This window comes from Cavia porcellus, unplaced genomic scaffold (assembly GCF_034190915.1).
Source record: "Cavia porcellus strain 051 isolate PalLab524CR breed Dunkin Hartley unplaced genomic scaffold, mCavPor4.1 scaffold_8, whole genome shotgun sequence".
NCBI classification, from domain to species: domain Eukaryota; kingdom Metazoa; phylum Chordata; class Mammalia; order Rodentia; family Caviidae; genus Cavia; species Cavia porcellus.
The window spans coordinates 40,556,327-40,573,497 of NW_026947491.1; the positions used below are offsets into that span (position 1 = coordinate 40,556,327).

Genomic DNA, 17,171 nt, shown 5'->3' on the forward strand with positions numbered 1-17,171 from the left:
ACGAAGGGGCTAGGGTCAGAACTTATGCCATAGGTTTCAATTACTCAGTTTCCCAGGGGTTCCCTATACTGGACTTTTCCAACTCCAAGAGCCAGTACTCTTGCTGTCTCACAACTGAACGCTAGTTCTGCAATAGGAGGCCATAGGCAGGCAAACTGGGTGGCCCGAATTGGCCCACAGTGCCCTCAGCCCGACCGGCTGGCCTGAAGACTGACCCGCAAGCAGCTAGAGGGCTGTGGGACAGGCGGGGCCTGGAGAAGCCTGCGGTGCACACCCATTGCCTAATGCCCCAAGCACGCGGCCAGCTCCAGGAAAGGGGCGGGGTGGGAACCAGAGAGACCTTGACAAGGGTTTGGGCCATGACAAGAGGGGAAAAGTGGGGGCTGTCATCACTGCAGGGAGACAGTGGGAGCAAGTTGGTCCCCCTTCCATTGAGTGGGAAGAGTAGAGGGCTTTTCTTGCCATCATGGGGCTGGAGGGTGTATGAAAACAATATGGGAAGAACAGTGGATCCTAAAGGGCGGGAGTCAAAGAACAGAGCCCCTGGAGATCGGGGGATCAAGCAACTGAGGCGGTGGCGAGCCTTGGGAGCAACCTCTCCCCCCCCTTCATGTTTGCTTTGGCCCGGGGTCTTGGGTGACTCATCTGTTGCTAAGCTGCTGATAGGGGTGGCCAGGCCTGGGGAACCCAAATTATAGGCCCGGGAGGGATGGATGCGCCCGCGGCGGTGAGCTCAGCTGCCCACCCTCCACCTCACACGCCTTCTGCTGCAGCACTGCAGGCCACCACCTGGAGGCACCAAAGGGTCTGCACCCAGACTATGTAGGACTCGCAGGAAGCCCCTCACATTTGGCAGTTGGCCTCACAAATCTTCAGGATTATCCTCACAGAATTTTACTCTTTTCCATACTCTGAGTTGATGGGTGAGCCATGCCTCCTCAGCCCAAGGGACAGCACTCAAAGGAAGGGGAGGGGTCCTCCGCCCACAGACTCTCAGTCCCATGCCTCCCAACTCCTTGTTTCCTTTCCAGATCCCAAGGTCAGAGCCAAAGCACCCTTCCCCTAACCCTATCCCTATTCTGGAGGGTTGTGTGTTCTTGATTTTGTACTTCATGCCTTTTGAGTTAGTTATCTATGGTCCAAAATGATACAGAGAGAAATGAAACAGGGTAAAGGAGATTGGGAGTGGGATTCCATTTATAAAGGGGAAGGAAAAATGAAAATGAAGGAAAAAGACACATGGATTTTGGAGAAGGGCACTCTTGGAAGACAGAAAATCAGGTGCCAACTTCAGAAAGGAGCATGCTGGGTCTGTTCAAAGGAATGCCAAGGAAGAGAACAATATAGAGGAGGAAACCACAGAGAGAGAATGGTAAATGATGAAATTGGAGGGTTAGGGCCGAGGATATAGCCCAGTGGCACAAGCATCTGCCTGGCAAGTGTACGGTCATGACTTTGATCCCTGGTTAGAAAGAAAGCAGGAAACCAAGAAAAGAAAGGAAGGAAGGAAGAGGAAGATTAGGAAGGAACGGTCAGATTATATGGGACCTTTTAGACCATTATAAAGAGTTTTGTTTTGTTTGCTTGATTTCTGAAACAGGTCTCACTACATAGTCCAGGTTGGCCTTGAACTCATGGAAATCCTTCCTCAGCCTCCTGAATGCTGGGATACCAGGCATATACCACCATGCTTGGCTATTTTTGTTTGTTTTGAGATGGAGTTTTGCTGCTGTGTCTAGGCCAGCTTTGAACTCACTGTGTAGCCCAAATTTGCAATGAAATATTGATTCTCCTGTGTGAGCCTCCTGAGTAGCCACCATTAGGTGGGATCACAGGCATATACCATCATGTCCAGCCTGAGATCCTTTTTAGAAAGCATGGTGCTGGCTGCTATGTGGAGAACAGACAGTGAGGACAAGTGCAGAAGCTGGGAAAGTTGTTAAGAGGCTATTGCAAGAATGAGATGGAGATGCAAAGAGTTATTTAGATACTCAAATGAGAAAATGTTTGAAAGTTTTGTACTTATCTAAATTCTCCACTTTGTTAGGCTTTTGTCTTTTGAGACAGAGTCTCATTACATAGTTCAGGCTTGCTTTGAACTCACTATGTATTCCAGGTTGGCCTCAAATTTGCAGTGATCCTCCTGCCTTAGCCTTCCAAATGCTGGAATTATAGGTGTGCACCACCATATCCAGCCCCACTTTGTTTTATATAATGCAAAGAATGTTTAGTTCTGAAACATTGCTCCTCAGGAAGTGACAAGAATTTGAAAGTTGGGCTAGAGGTTTAGCTCAGCGGCATAAGCACCTGCCTTGCAAGCAGGCGGTCGTGAGTTCGATCCCTGGTACCAATAAAAATGAAAAAGACAAAAAAAAATTATAAAAAAAAAAAAAAAGAATTTGAAAGTTATTGTTTCAACCAGTGAAACAACAGTGACTCAGTGTCACAAATACCTGCCTGGCAAGTGCAAGGTCCTGAGTTCGGTTCCCAGTACAAAAAATAAGTTATTGTTTTAAACAAACAAAAGACAAAGTGCTGTCTATGCTTAAGATTCTGTGTGGTCTAAGGAAAGCAGAAAAACTACAAGCATGAGCTTGTGGCTGAATAGGGGCCAGGGACCTGCCTGGCTGGCGAGAAGCAGGGATGGTGGCTTCAGTCATCAACAGGGGAGAAGGAAAATATTGAGGTGGATCTGCATATGTTGTGAAGACTAAGGGACAAAATTTGTGTTAGCTTGACCTGGAATTTAAGACAGATGAGTCAAGGGTGACTACGAGAATCTCATCCTAGGCAACTAAAGCATAGCGTTGTCATTGACTGAGATGAAAATAACTGAAGTAGTTGGTGGGGAAGATGAGTCTGGGCAATGAGGGACCAAGAGTTTAGATTTTAGCCTAGCGTAGTGGAGTAATTTTAGCGATTTAGCAAGACACCATCTTAAAATAAAAATGAAAAAAGGGCTGGGGGATGTAATTCAGTGCAAATCCCCAGACTGTAGGAAGTTGGGGGGAGACAGAAAAAAAGGGGTCAGTTTTGGGCATGAGAATTTTGAGATGTTAGGTGCACTGAATTCAGAGATATAAATTAGGTAGCACAAAAAGCATGGCCTGTTTGGTTCATCAGGGAAGTCTATATAAAATAAGAAAACCTGAGTGTACACTGATTTTTAGAAACTGATAACAAGAAGGATTCAAGTAAGGAGACTGAAAGGGAAGCAACCAATGAGACAGGAGCGTGTTCCAAAATCAAGTGAGGAAGTAGTTCAAAAGGAGGAAGTAAGTGTTCAGTGGTGTCTGCTCTTACAGGAAGGCCAATTAGAATGAGAATTATGATTTGGCCATTGGACAGGGCCAAATAAATGTTCATGAATGGTTTTGATAAGGATGTGTAATGAGTTTAAAGGCATTATTGGAGCAGAAGGAGAATGAAGAGCACTTACCTGTAATTCCAGTTACTTGTGAGGCTGAGGCAGGAGGATGGTAAATTCAAGGCAAGTCTGGACAAGCAAGACCCTATCTCAGATAGTGGGGATATAGTTCGGTGGTAGAGTGTCCCTAGGTTCAATCCCCATGTGTGTGTGGGATAAGTGCTTTTAATTATAACAACTGTTTTGAGTTGGATTGTTTTGGGGTTTTTTTGTTTTTATTTTTGATAGGGAGTTCTTTTTTGACACAGGGTTTCGCTGTACAGTTCAGGCTGGCCTTGAACTCACTTTGTAGCCCAGGCTGGCCTGGAATTCTTGGTAATCCTCCTGCCTCAACCTCTTGAGTACTGGGATTACAGGCACATACCACCACATCTGGCTATTTTGGGTTTTTGCAGTAACAGAGAACCGAGAAATGGGGTGCTGAAGTAGTAACATGAGACCAAATGAAGCTTTTCAGTTTTTCAAATGGAATGTATCACAGCATGTTTGCATGTTGATAAATGCGTTCCTGAAGTAAGATAAACTGATGACGTCAAAAAGAAAGAGCCAATGATTGACAAGTGATGGTTTGAGCAAAACAGACATTTGAGCTGGGCCCTGCATAGTGTAACCCAGATCTGGAACACTTCCCCTCTTTCCCACCTACTCCTGAAAAATAGAGGAATAAGAAATCCCTTCTGCAACATTGGGGAAAAAAGATAGCAGCTCCTTTCCTCTTCCCACCTCTGCTCAGCACCAGTGGCCATAGATAGGTTTCCTTGTCTTCCAGCCTGCTTCCCACCCCTGTGGAGTTGTAGCAATCCTCCAGACCCCAGAGGGAAAAAACTCTTAAGGGACAAAGTCCACCTGTGGTCCAGTGCTCACCTACGTGGCCATCTGTGTGAGTGCCTTCTGCAGAGACTGTTGAGTTTGAGACCTGAGAAGGATGCTGGGCCATTTCACCCTGCCCCTCTGGGACCCAGGTATATTGGGTTGTACAAAGGGTCAGAGAAAGATATGTCCTTCAGTAACATCCTCCACCAAGCTTCATTTGAGTAAATACACATCTCATTTAAAATGCAAGTGTTGGGTTGGGGATTTAGCTCAGCGTCATAAGTGCCTGCCTTGCAAGCAGGCAGTTGTGAGTTCGATCCCCAGTACCGATAAAGAGGAAAAAAGACAAAATAAAATAAAATAAAATGCAAGTGTTTTGGGGGATTTAGCTCAGTGGCATAAATGCCTGACTAGTAAGTGTGAGGTTGTGAGTTTGATCCCGGAACCAAAAAGTAATAAAATAAAATTAAATTAAATTAAATGCAAGTGTCCCGGGAATATTACCTAAACTAACCAGGCATTTACTCCTTAGAGTGATTTCCTATCTTAGAGAAGCCTGATCATTTCATTTCTGGGACCTGAGACTCTATAGGGTAAGGCTTGGGTATGGCTATAGGGTAATTACTGAGTCAGAAAACATCCAAAAAACATGGGATTCCAGATGAAGTGGCATGAATCTGTAGTCCCAACATTCTGGGAAGTTGAGGCAAGAGGATTGTGAGTTTGAGCCCACTCTGGGTAACTGATTATCTTTGCAACTTAGCCAGACTGTATCAAAATAAAAAATTAAAAAGGGCTAGGGATGTAGGCTCATTCAAAGGTCATGGGTTTGACCTTCTAGTACAGCAAAAAGGGGTTGGGGGATAGAGAAAAGAAGATCCAAAAGGGAGGCAGAAAAGTACTAAAACTCTTTACTTCCTGTCATTTTCGAGAAGGGTTCTGGTCTTCTGTTGCTGTACCCTGGCAATAACTGGTAAAATGGTACCACTGATCACTTATTAATTGTACCTTGGACAACTGCCTCATCTATTTCCTCTGTAAAACAGAAGGAAGAGATTACAGACCTCCCCTTCAGGGACCAACTCTGGTGTCAGTGAGCATGATAACAAGGCTGGCAGTGCCCCCTGTCCCTCCAATAGGGAATGGCAGTCATTTCTTTGGTAGGAGGCCGCGACAGTGTTGAGAGACAACAGTAAAGTAAGTGTACAGTGGATGATGTAGAGACTGGCACTCTGTGTGGTAAAAATGGAAAGAACCAGAATTTTGTAGAAATGGATTGGGGATTTAACTTAGCAGCACAGCACCTGCCTGGCAAGTACAAGGTCCTGAGTTCGATTCCCAGTACCCAAAATGAAAAAAACAAAAAGAATTTTGAAGGAAGACAAATAATAGCAGAAAAAAACTGAGAAAAGAATTAACACATGAGGGAACAAATTCCCTGAGTCACGGTGAGCTCAGCCAGCTGCCCTTTCCTGTCCGTTCCTTACTCCCACACACACCTGATACCCCGCTCCAGTGCCCAACCTTTCTGAGCCTGGTTGTCACCATTCAGCCACCGAGGCCTGGTCCACCTTCATATCCACTTCATTAGTCTCTGCTTTCTCCCTCAGTGACAGGTTAACGGCCACAGGTGACACATCTAGGGTGACACAAGGTATACCACAGAGTGGCAGAATGACACATACACACATATTTAATCTCCCCAGCACACACTCATCCACCCACCTCTAAATACAGTTCCAGACATGCTCCATCTCTCAGCCATCTCATTCCTAACACACTGCCCCAGGCAGTAACTGTGAACAAATGTCCTGATGCTCTTTTCTGACCTAAGTTAAAATCTAAAATTCTTTAGAATCCTACCTCCTTCCTCAAAACTGAGAGTTTCTGAACACACCAATCCATAGAAGCAGGCAGCCTCACACACACACACACACACACACACACACACACACACATACACACCAGCAGCAGCAGCAGCAGCACTTGGGCTCTCCTGGCCCATAAGTGCAAACTGCTGCTGCTTCAGGTTTCTCTTTATTTGGTCAGCAACTCCCAATGATCTGTGTGATTTCCCTGACCACAGATCCACCCACGGCCAGTCTCCCCCTTTTCCTTCTCTGTCCAGCCAGTGGGGTTCTATAGCTTGTGCGGGGGAAGCGTCTGCACATTTACTGCCTAGAACCGCAACTTTAGGCCGGGGATTTGCTCAGCGGCACAAGCGCCTGCCTGGCAAGCGCAAGGTCCTGGGTTCAATGCCCAGTACAAAACAAAAAACACCCAAAACAACAACAAAAGATCCCCCTAAACCAGAACCACAACTTCGCTTGCGATCTCAGCGTGGGGGAGAAAAGGGACATCGGTGGAGCCCGGGGTGACGTCGTCGAAGAGAGAGCCCCACAGCGGCAGGCCAGACAGCCTCTGCTCCTGGAGGGTTCATTAAGCACATTGTCGCCGCGCCCCCTAGCGGATGCTGGCCCCCGACGGGCTCCCGACGCCAAGAGGAGTGAGGCGGGTGCGCGTGGGAGGGCGTCCCAAGGGGAGGGGTCCGCGGCCAGTGCCGGTCAGGAGGCGGCGGCCACCGGGCAGGAGGCGGGGGTGAGCCCCGACGGCCAGTCCGTCAGCTCTCTGCTCAGACGGGCGGGAGCCACGGCCCGCTCACTGCCCATTGTCTGTACCCCTGACCGGTGCGCCCTGTGCCACAGTGCGACCAGCAGGGCAGTCTCCTCTCGTCACTCTAGCCAGCGCCGCAACTATAAGAGGCGGTGCCGCCCGCCGTGGCCGCGTCAGCCCACCAACCGGGACCGCGAGCCATGCTGCCCGCCGACCGCCTCCGGGGTTGTTAAAGGCAGACTGCGACCTCTCGCCACCGCCACCACCGCCGCGTCCGGTCCCACCGTCGCGGGCAGCAGCCAAAGCCGCCGCAACTGCAGCACAGAAACCGGCAAGGCCAGGCAGGCCATGGGGCGCTGGGCACTGCTGCCCAGCTGGGTTTCTGCTACGCTGCTGCTGGTGTTGGCCGCTCTGCCCGCAGCTTTGGCCGCCAACAGCAGTGGTCGATGGTGGTAAGTGAGCTGGTGTGGGGTTGCCACTTATCCTGGGGCACAGAGCCAGGGACCAGCCCTATGCAGCTCCCATGCTCGGATCCGTCAGTCCACAGGTTCCCTTCTGCCCTCTGACTTTATGGAGGAGAGCTGTGGCCCCCGAGCTGCCCCAGACCCTCCAGCCCTGCCCAAATGGGGCAGATGACCTGCCTGAAGACATCCACTCCCATAATAGCATGGCCCTTCCCCTTTTAGCCCAGTCCCAGCCTCGCAGTGGTGGCTGTACCTTAGGTTTCCCCACATTAGGGAGCAAAGGACCAGGTGCTAGTTTGGAAGGGAGAGTGAAGATGGGAGGACTCCTAAGCACTTTGCAGGCTAGCAGTTTTTCACTGGAGCTGACCAGAAGGAGCCAAAGTAGACAACCAATCTCCCAGTTTCCTCTTTCTAGTCCCTGGACCCAGGGGTCCAAGCAGCTCACAGACTCCTGGCCACACAAAAGTCTGGATGCCCTGTTCTTTCAAATGGGTGAAAGAGCACGTAGTAGTCGTGGTTACCTTGTTATTGATCTCCTGATGCTTCTCCAGGCACGTGGCCCCAGGCAGAAAACAGCACCCTAACCACAAGGCAGAGTACAGCACCCTAACCTTCATAGTTAGGGTGCAGGTCCTCTTGCTGAGCCTGAGCTCTCATTTTGCGTCCCAATAGGGGCATCGTGAACATAGCCTCCTCCACAAACCTGCTGACGGACTCCAAGAGTTTGCAGCTGGTGCTGGAGCCCAGTTTGCAACTGCTGAGCCGAAAGCAGAGGCGGCTGATCCGTCAAAACCCAGGGATTCTGCACAGCGTAAGCGGTGGGCTGCAGAGTGCCGTGCGCGAGTGCAAGTGGCAGTTCCGGAACCGCCGCTGGAACTGCCCCACTGCTCCTGGGCCCCACCTCTTCGGCAAGATCGTCAACCGAGGTGGGTGCCCAGGAAGGCGACGCTTCCGGAACCAAGGGAAAGGCAGGGTCACCCCCAGGGCATAGGCGGGCCAGTGCAGGAAAAATGTCCCAGGCGCCCGCAGGGTCACCAGAGCAACCTGCCAACCGCATGGAGCCTACAGCCAACTCCCAGCCAGACTTCTATCCTACCGGGCGCTTTCCAGTCATACTCCTTTGGCAAGAAACCTAACTTTTCTTAGCTATAGTCCAAGAGAACAGGAATTCCAGTCTGTGAGCCAGCGAAACACCGTTCTCGCCTCACTTTTCTCAAAATGCCAACTCTCAATGGGCATGCGTCTTGCTTCCTAGCTAGCAAAGCTTACATTGCCAACATGGGCTGCACGTTTGGGCTGCGGACAGGTCTGCAAGATGCAGTCATCCTACTCCTCTTTTTTCAATGTTTTGGGGGGTTGAGGGCTACCCCACTTTCGTTTTAGAGCCCAAAACCGCTCTGAAGAATTCCAGCAAGATCCGATCAAGAGAGCGTTGGTGGGTGTATGCTTGCGCACCAGCTTTCTCTATGAGACCCAGAGGATAGGTTCCCAACACTGCCTCGGGTCCAGGTCTCAAGGATCAAAGGCCGAGGCGGGGCGAAGGACTCCAGGGTCCAAGGAGGATACTGGCTGGCCCGCACGCCCTCTCGCTGATCCCCGCGCTCTCCGCCCTCAGGCTGTCGGGAAACAGCGTTTATCTTCGCCATCACCTCCGCGGGTGTCACCCATTCGGTGGCGCGATCCTGCTCCGAGGGCTCCATCGAGTCTTGTACGTGCGACTACCGGCGGCGCGGTCCTGGGGGCCCCGATTGGCACTGGGGAGGCTGCAGCGACAACATCGATTTTGGCCGCCTCTTCGGCCGAGAGTTCGTGGATTCCGGGGAGAAGGGGCGGGACCTGCGCTTCCTCATGAACCTCCACAACAACGAGGCAGGTCGCACGGTGAGTCTGCCTGAGACGCTTGCACCCAAGGCGGAGTGGCAGGGGCCACCCTCAGGCTCCGGAAGGAACCGTGGGTGGAGAGGCGAGGGACACCAGGAGAGGGCGTCCTGGGGGAGCGGGAGGAGGAGGTGAAGGAAAGACAGTGGCCGAAAGCAAAGGGGTTCCAGGGCTAAGAGTCAGTAGAATGGAAGAAGTTAATCATGCAACACATGGGATAGATTGCCCATGGGCCCCATTGCACAGATTCGAAAATCAAGGCTGGGGGGGGGGAAGGAGACCGACTGTCAGAGTTTGGCCGAAAGTCCAAATCTCAGCACAACATTTCGCGCCTCCCTTTCTCGGGGTTCAGCCTGGGCCTTCGCTGAGTTTCCGGCGGCGTCCGGGAGGGGGCAGTTTTTGGGAGGATGGTTCTCCTAGCTTCGACAGTGTGGTTTTCTTCCCAGACCGTGTTCTCAGAGATGCGCCAGGAGTGCAAGTGCCATGGGATGTCCGGCTCATGCACCGTGCGCACATGCTGGATGCGGCTCCCCACACTGCGTGCCGTGGGCGATGTGCTGCGTGACCGCTTCGACGGCGCTTCCCGCGTACTGTACGGCAACCGCGGCAGCAACCGAGCTTCGCGCGCCGAGCTACTGCGCCTGGAGCCAGAAGACCCCGCGCACAAGCCGCCATCCCCCCATGACCTCGTCTACTTCGAGAAATCGCCCAACTTCTGCACGTACAGTGGACGTCTGGGTACTGCGGGCACCGCAGGACGCGCCTGCAACAGCTCTTCACCTGCGCTGGACGGGTGTGAGCTGCTCTGCTGTGGCCGGGGTCACCGCACGCGCACGCAGCGCGTCACCGAGCGTTGCAACTGCACCTTCCACTGGTGCTGCCACGTCAGCTGCCGCAACTGTACGCACACACGCGTGCTGCACGAGTGTCTGTGAGCCCTGGGTGGACTGTGCCCCTAGCAACACTGTCCTCTTGTCCTCCTCAAAGAGGGCACTCCGGACCCTTCTACCCTCCCACTCCTCCCTTCTACCCTCCAGCCACTCTGTCTCCCATCTCTCCAAACTACTCCTACCTGGGGACTCCTCAAGCCACTTATCTGGGGCAGCACCAACCCTCTGGCCATCCTGATGGACCTGCTCTTACCTACTTCCCTCCCTTTCCAAGGGAGATCACTTTTGGCACTGCCACCTGCCTGGCCCAAGGTGAGAGAAGGATTTGTTTCACTTCAATCTGGGGTCAGATCCAGACCCTGTTCTGGGCTGGCTCTACTGCTGCAGCACCAAGATCTCTCAGCCTCTGACCTTCCCCTCTGTCATCTGTCTTCTCTGGGTCTCTACACATTGCCTACCCATAACCTACCTTTCCCATTCTCTGTCCAAGATGCAGATCCTCAACCTACACTTGAGCATCAGGGCCTTTCTCCACCCCACCTGCAATGAGTCGGGAGGTTCTGGGGTGAAGGGGCAGCTGTGATGATGTGGAGAATAAGTTTGGGGAGTCCAGTACAAAAAGCCCCCATTCTCTCACCCTCTGTTGTGAGGCCACTGAACAGCTGTGAGCCATGCCTCTCTCCACCACCTCCTACCCCTTCCTGTCTGCCTCCTCATCTGTGTGTAAATAATTTGCACTGAAACGTGGATTAAAGCCACGAGTTTGGTTGTTGTAAATAAAACTATTTATTGTCCTGGGTTCCTGCCTGGTTTGCAAGACCACCTTCACCCCAACCAGACCCCTCTCCATTCTTCTCTCATTTTGTTCTCCCACCTTCTTTCCTGTCCCTAGGTTCTCTAAGATGCTTTGCCTACCGGAATCAGTACTTCCTTCTACTGTAGCTATTAGTGGCTCCTTGCCCCCACCTATGTAGTGTCCTCCTCTGCAGAATAAAATCTCTATTTTTATCATTGACTTGGTAGCTTTCCTTGAATCCCGAACACAGCCTGGCTAGTGGTGTCTTCTACTCCCAGGCCCAGGTGCTTACTTCTTTTAAACAACTAGGGTGCATTGTTAGGGAACTGTTTTCCAGCCCTGCAAGCAGACCCCGAGGTTCTGGTCCGTGGACGAGGCCACTGGGGATCCAAGTCTCCCAGGACAAGACCCTGGTCAGGAGCTAAAGGATCCTGTAGGCTTCTTCGTCTTACTCTAACTGCAGCTGACTGTGTGATATGGGCGAGCCTTCACTTGATGAATGGGAATTAACCTCTGAGCCTGCTTTTCCCACGTGGAAGAGTTGTGAAAAGAGCTATAATTGAGTGATAGCTGTGACCATGTTCTGGAAAGTTGGAAAGAAAAAGAGCAGAAAAGGTGCTATTGGCCTTGATGCAGAGCTATCAGTTCCTAAAGCTTGTCCTCTTCCACTGGGGTCAGGGCATTGGGCAGTGAAGCACTTTTCCTGTCACAGACTGGCAAACACCTGTTACAATCCCAGCTCCTAACCCTGGGTTCAGGAGGACTCAGATAACAGCTTCAGCCTTGAACCCAAAAATTCCATGATGATGGTGGCAGAGAAGAAAGGGGCAGGAGGTTTAGAATCCAAACATGCACTAGGCTTAAACCAATGTGATCAAGAGGAAATCAAGTGTAGCCTGCCACCAAACTATTAAGCTTGCCTTTCACACAAAGGTCCAGAATGAGGTTACTGTGGTATTGCAGCAGCGATGGGATACTTGTGTGTGCACATACACCTGTCAGTAGGCAGGCTCCTCTTGCCAGTAGCCCTAAACCTCTGATTTTATTGTTGTTGTTTTGCCTTTTGAGACAGTTCAGGCTGGCCTTGAACTCACTTTGTAGCCCAGGCTGATCTCAAACACAAGAGGATCCTATTGCCTCAGCCTCGCAAATGCTGGGATTACAGATGTGTGCCACCACACCCAGCCCTAAACTTCTAATCCTCTCCCTGTCCTCAACTCTAGGCCAACCCTAGCATAGTGGAACCCTAACTTCAGACAAATACCAATTTCTTAAATTTTACTCTGGGTCCCTAATCCTGACACCTAGCATCACCAAAAAGGCAGTGGGAGCTTGAAGCTGTCTACAACTTCAAGGGCAAAAACTGGTTCCAACCAATTTGAAAACTTTATTCTCTCTCTGGGATTCCTTTACTGGGCTTGCTGCTCATACCTGGATGTATGAACTGTGACCCTGTCAGCCTTTGAGATATATATGGGGGAAGAGGGAGTGGAGCCAGGACTGTTCAATCCTAGGGTTGTTTGTTTTATTTGTTTGTATCAGGGATTGAACTCACAACCTCATGCCTGCCAGGCAGGTGCTTATGCCACTGAGCTAAATCCCTGACCTCTGTTCAACCCTAGGATGACATCCCTTTCCCTCACTCTCCCTCTGCTGAGTGAGCACTATCAAAGCTCTGATGAACATCCTAGGGGAAGGAATAAAAACTTTATTGACCCAGAAAGGTTTTGGGGTTCCAGTAAAGAGCATTCCACAGTGAATGACCAGTCTATAATCCAAAGAGATATTAGATCCTATCCCCAGGTTCAGGAAGTTACTGGGCTGGCAGAGTGAGAGCGAAAGCCTAGGCCTCTGCTGGACAGGATAGGGAGTGAGGCTCAGGGAGGGGGTCTAGGACCAGCAGCCATCTCTCACCACTCTCACCTAACTCCAAGAGTTGGAGCTTTCAGACCTGGAAGTCAGGTGCTCTGAGCCAAGCTGACAGGCTTTCTGCTTCTTCCAGGAGCTGGAAGAGGAGCAAAGGAAAGCGATAAATCATTTTCTCCCCTTAACTAGACATTTAGCACATCTCTTGCACTTTCAGCCTCCATTAACCTGGCCATTAAACAGGGATGTTATCTTGCTTATCATTCAGGCAGATGAGGCGACTGTGCAAAACCTAGGGTCATTTGGACATTCCCTGACACTTCTGCACCAGGCGTATGCCCAGTGCTGGTGCTACTATGAAGTACAAGTCATAGTTTCTGCCCTAGAGGAGTTTACAGTCCAGCCAAGGGATCCATATTTTGGCAGATTTTATCAGAATAGTGGAGGGAGTGCAATGAAGCCTTACTTAAGTGTAACATCCTCTGTACCTGCATGAAGTTTAAGGACAGACTTCCAGTTCTAAACCTTAGCATGGAGGCCTTCAGTCTTTCAGGGACTGGCACTTCAAAGAGAAAGGATGCAAAAAAAAGTGCAGAATAAGGCTGAACCTTAATAGGGCATGCACTAGTAAAACAAAAAGTAAGTAAAAGGGCTGGGAGTGTGGCTCACTGGTAGAATGCTTCCAGTAGGTAGTACCTACAAAGTTGTGGGTTCAATCCTCAGGAACTGCCACCCCCCCCAAAAAAAAAACCAGTAAAAGAAGCTGTAGGATCTACAACACACTGCATAGGACCTAATTGCTTTGTTACTACCATCATCTGTGCTATTCATACAAACAGCTAGAGCGGGAAGATTCTGAGGAGAAAAGTGACTCTGCCTAGAAAGAGTCTCACAAAAGTCTCTGAGTCCACAGTGGCTCAGAGTGGTGGCGATGAGATCCTGTCATCATTGTCAGCAATGTGTGTGATGCTCCGGCTCCCACCCACCTCTGATCTACAGGTGCCACACCTCCAGAGGGGTCTGAGGCAGGGACCCTGGACACACCAAGGCTGGCCTCAGTAAGTGAGGGAGGGACTCCTCCTGAAATATCCTGGGAGGGGGTGTGGAAAAGCTGAGAGGACTGAGGCGGCAGGCCACGCACCGCACCGTCCTGGGGATCAGAAGCCAGCACTGCTCACACCCTGCCGCACGCACCCTGGAAAAACCCTGTCAGTGGGGCTGCAAATACCCTAGGGTCCTGGGCCCTCCCCCAACCCCCGGGGGCTGGCTCAGTCCTGCTCTCCAGGCCAGAGGCAGAAAAATAACAAAATGAGGAGAAAATAAGCTGTTTGGCTGTGGTGTGAGCAGGAATATCCACGCAGAGCTGCCCACCACTCACCCTTACTCACTCTTTCCACACCCAGTTGGGGCGCCCAGCATGAGACAGACCACCCTCCTGCCCCCTCCCCCGTCTGGGCTAAAAGCAGACGCTGGTGAGGAGCAGCAGGTTATAAATATGCCCGGGGAACTGCCGCCAACTCGCTCCCCTGTCATCCCCTGGGAGGGGTAGGGTGGGGTGGCTCCTGGGGAGGAGCCGGGCTGCCCGGTTCTTGGAGGCCCAGGAGGAAGTGGGGCTTCCAAAAGGCTTCTTTCCCTCTCTTCTTCTTCCCTTTCCATTTCTCCTTTTCCTCTGTCGTCCTCCTTTCCTTCTCCAGGTAAAGGAACCACTGCTCCATTTCCTCTGGACTTTGGTCATTTCCTTAGAGATGGTGTCCCTATCTTCCTAGGATCACCGCTGGAAACTCAGCATGAAAGGGCCCAAAGCCACCTGCTCTGTGTCATGGTGCAGCCCAGTGCCACTTCTCTTTCTCATATCTACAGGACTTGCCATCAGCAAAACAGAAATTCACTTCTGTATTCATTCAACAGGTGTCTACCTAGGGCTTGCTGAATGCCAGGCCGGGCACACAGGCTCACCCGTGCACACAAGCAGAAGCCTGTGTGTATGCAAACACGCACAGCCACAGCCCCCCTGCATGTTTAGTTCACTACTGCTGCAGCCTCCACAGTCCACCCTGGATGTCCCAGCTTTAGTCTGGTAGCCTTGTAGTCCAGAAAAGTAAAGCTTCAGTGTCCAGATTCTCCTCAGTGGGTTATGTGCTGGGGAGTAGACTGGGAAAGAGGCCTGAGAGCAGAGCCCTTAAACATGCCCACCTCCTCCGCTTCCCCAACACACAGGAAGTCCTATCCCCTCTGTGCAACTGTCTTCCCATGTAGGTGCCATGGGACAAAGAAAGAGCTATTCTGAGAGATGCTGAGGGAACCTGCCCAGCCTGCCAGAACCACCTGACTCCAAGCCATTCGCCAAGTAGGTGCCCAGCTGGGCAAGAGGGGGCAATGCCACCCTGTGAAGGTTCCAGCTCTGCTCCTCCAGGGCTGACCCCTCCCTTCTCCCTCCTCCCTATCTCCCTATTAATCCTCGGAAGTGAAGGGGCCGTCCCTGGCGGCCCCTCAGCCCTATTGTGGCCCCTCGCCCTCCTCGGCTGACGTCTAATTAACTCCTCCTGCCCCTGGTTTTGTGTGCCCCCCTTACCCCACCTTGTCGGCCCCGCCCCTCCGCTCGGCCCGCTCCCCCCCACGGACATTCCAGTCAGGCTGGGCCCGTGTGCCAGGGCAACCAGGGCCGGACCAAGGCCTAATCCCCCTGCCGCCTGGCCAGGCTGAGGGAGCCCCACTCACCTCCCCGCTCTCTGGGGGCTGCTCGGCTCTGCTGTGGCGCAGACACACAATCAGGACAAAGGCACAGCCCCCAGGGGGCTAACTCAGCCTTCACGCCCAGGTTGTGCGGCATTTGGGGAGTTTAATGAATTGTCCATCATGCCTTTCAGGGCCCGCCCGTCAGCCTGGATTAATCTTCGGAGCCCTGGTGGGGTAGGAGACACTAAGCCTGTATTTATTACTCTCCCATTGTCACTAATTGAGGTAATTATCTGTGACTCTGGCCTGGCCAACAATGCAGCATTCACTCCCGGGACCTCGATGGGCCTGGCTTCCACTCTCTGCACCAGCCCTCCCTCTCTTCTTCTCCCAAACCCGCCAAGGGCTAAGATGGGCCCTGGAGCATGTTGGGAAAGTGGACAACGTACCACAGTGCACCACCTTCAACCAGTGTCTCTCACATCCACCACCACCATGCAGTTGTGTCCAGGGAGAGGCCTGGCACTCCCAAAGTCGATGAGAAAAGAAGACAAGGACAAGTTTGGCTGGCAGAGCCCATAGGCCATAGAGGGGCCTGTTTTGGGGTCTTTAGTTTTCTAGACCCTCCAACTCTTCATTTCTGGGTAGGTAGCACCAGGGTCTCACAGGATCCTTCTACCAATACACCCTAGTGTGCCTATAGCCTCCAAAGTTCTAGGGTGTTAGGAGACTGTAGCCTATACCAGGCCTACTTTGGGGAGATCCCAATGCTAGCAGAGTTGGGAGAGTAGCTGTGGATATGATTGGAAAAGTTGGGAGAAAGAACAGGAAAGGATGTGTCAGAGAGCTGAGGGCAAGGACAAGAGGACCCATCTAAAGAGGACCATTCAAGGGTCACAGAGTTTCCAAGAATCAACATTCATGTGGCCATGGCGCATCCTCAGACAGAAGCTTGGTTGAAAATGTGAGCATTGCCAAAGGGTAGATGGCTTCCTGGGTTAAGAGATGTGGTTGGTGGAATAGGGGTGCACATGTGCATGTGTGCGTGCGTGTGTGCATGCTGCGTGTAAGAAAGAGACAAGAAGAGAAGCTTCGGGCAGGAATACATGATGAGCTTTTGATGGCAGGAACCATGTCTTGGTCACTGCTGCTTTTACAACAGCCTAACATTGTACCTGGCACCTGGTAGGCACTGTCTAATGAGTGGTTAGATGGATGAAGCTTGTGTTTGCATTGAGGTTTTGGTCTGTCAGCTCTACTTTCCACAGTTTCACTCAGGTTCTTCATTCTTTCAGGATTTGCTGGAAGGAGACGTCTAGACCACTCCTGGACAGTTGTTGAATGGGCACTTCACCAACAGAAACAGGAAGAGACCCTGACCAACTCACAACTGCGGTCAGAACAGCACCACCTTGTGGTGCTTCTTGGAAGAGTGCCTGAAGCAATCCCAGGTCCTTCTCATCGCTCCCCCTCTCCTATGTATCTGACACTGCACAATCATGTTCCGTTCCTGTAGCAGTTTTATCATTGGTTCCTTCCCTGCCGGAATTTTCTTAGCACCTCTTCATGCTATGATCATGATCCAGCAGGGGATTCCACAAGTAATAAGCTCAACAAAGGTCGTAATCAAGCATCAGGGAAAAGATTTTATTGGTACTGAGGAGGCACTGGTTTAAAAACTGTCACTGAGGCCGAGGGTTTAGTTCAGCAGAGTAAGTGCCTGTCTGGCAAGCTCGAGGTTGTGAGTT

At 51.4% G+C, this 17,171-nt stretch overlaps 1 protein-coding gene across 1 annotated transcript; it reads left to right on the forward strand.

The window, feature by feature from the left end:
- The first annotated feature begins 7,201 nt into the window (after positions 1-7,201).
- On the forward strand, positions 7,202-11,100 carry Wnt1 (Wnt family member 1). The gene is made up of 4 exons (XM_013159109.2): positions 7,202-7,305; positions 7,990-8,243; positions 8,933-9,198; positions 9,642-11,100. The coding sequence occupies exons 1-4, from the start codon at positions 7,202-7,204 to the stop codon at positions 10,128-10,130; spliced, it is 1,113 nt and encodes a 370-aa protein (XP_013014563.2). The 3' UTR covers positions 10,131-11,100.
- The last annotated feature ends 6,071 nt before the right edge of the window (positions 11,101-17,171 follow it).

Bases quoted from the DNA above. Each gene is read 5' to 3' on its own strand.
- Wnt1 (XM_013159109.2), top strand. From the start codon at position 7,202: ATGGGGCGCTGGGCACTGCTGCCCAGCTGGGTTTCTGCTACGCTGCTG. The intron at 7,306-7,989 runs GTAAGTGAGCTG...GCGTCCCAATAG, and splicing joins AACAGCAGTGGTCGATGGTG to GGGCATCGTGAACATAGCCT. The intron at 8,244-8,932 runs GTGGGTGCCCAG...CTCCGCCCTCAG, and splicing joins CGGCAAGATCGTCAACCGAG to GCTGTCGGGAAACAGCGTTT.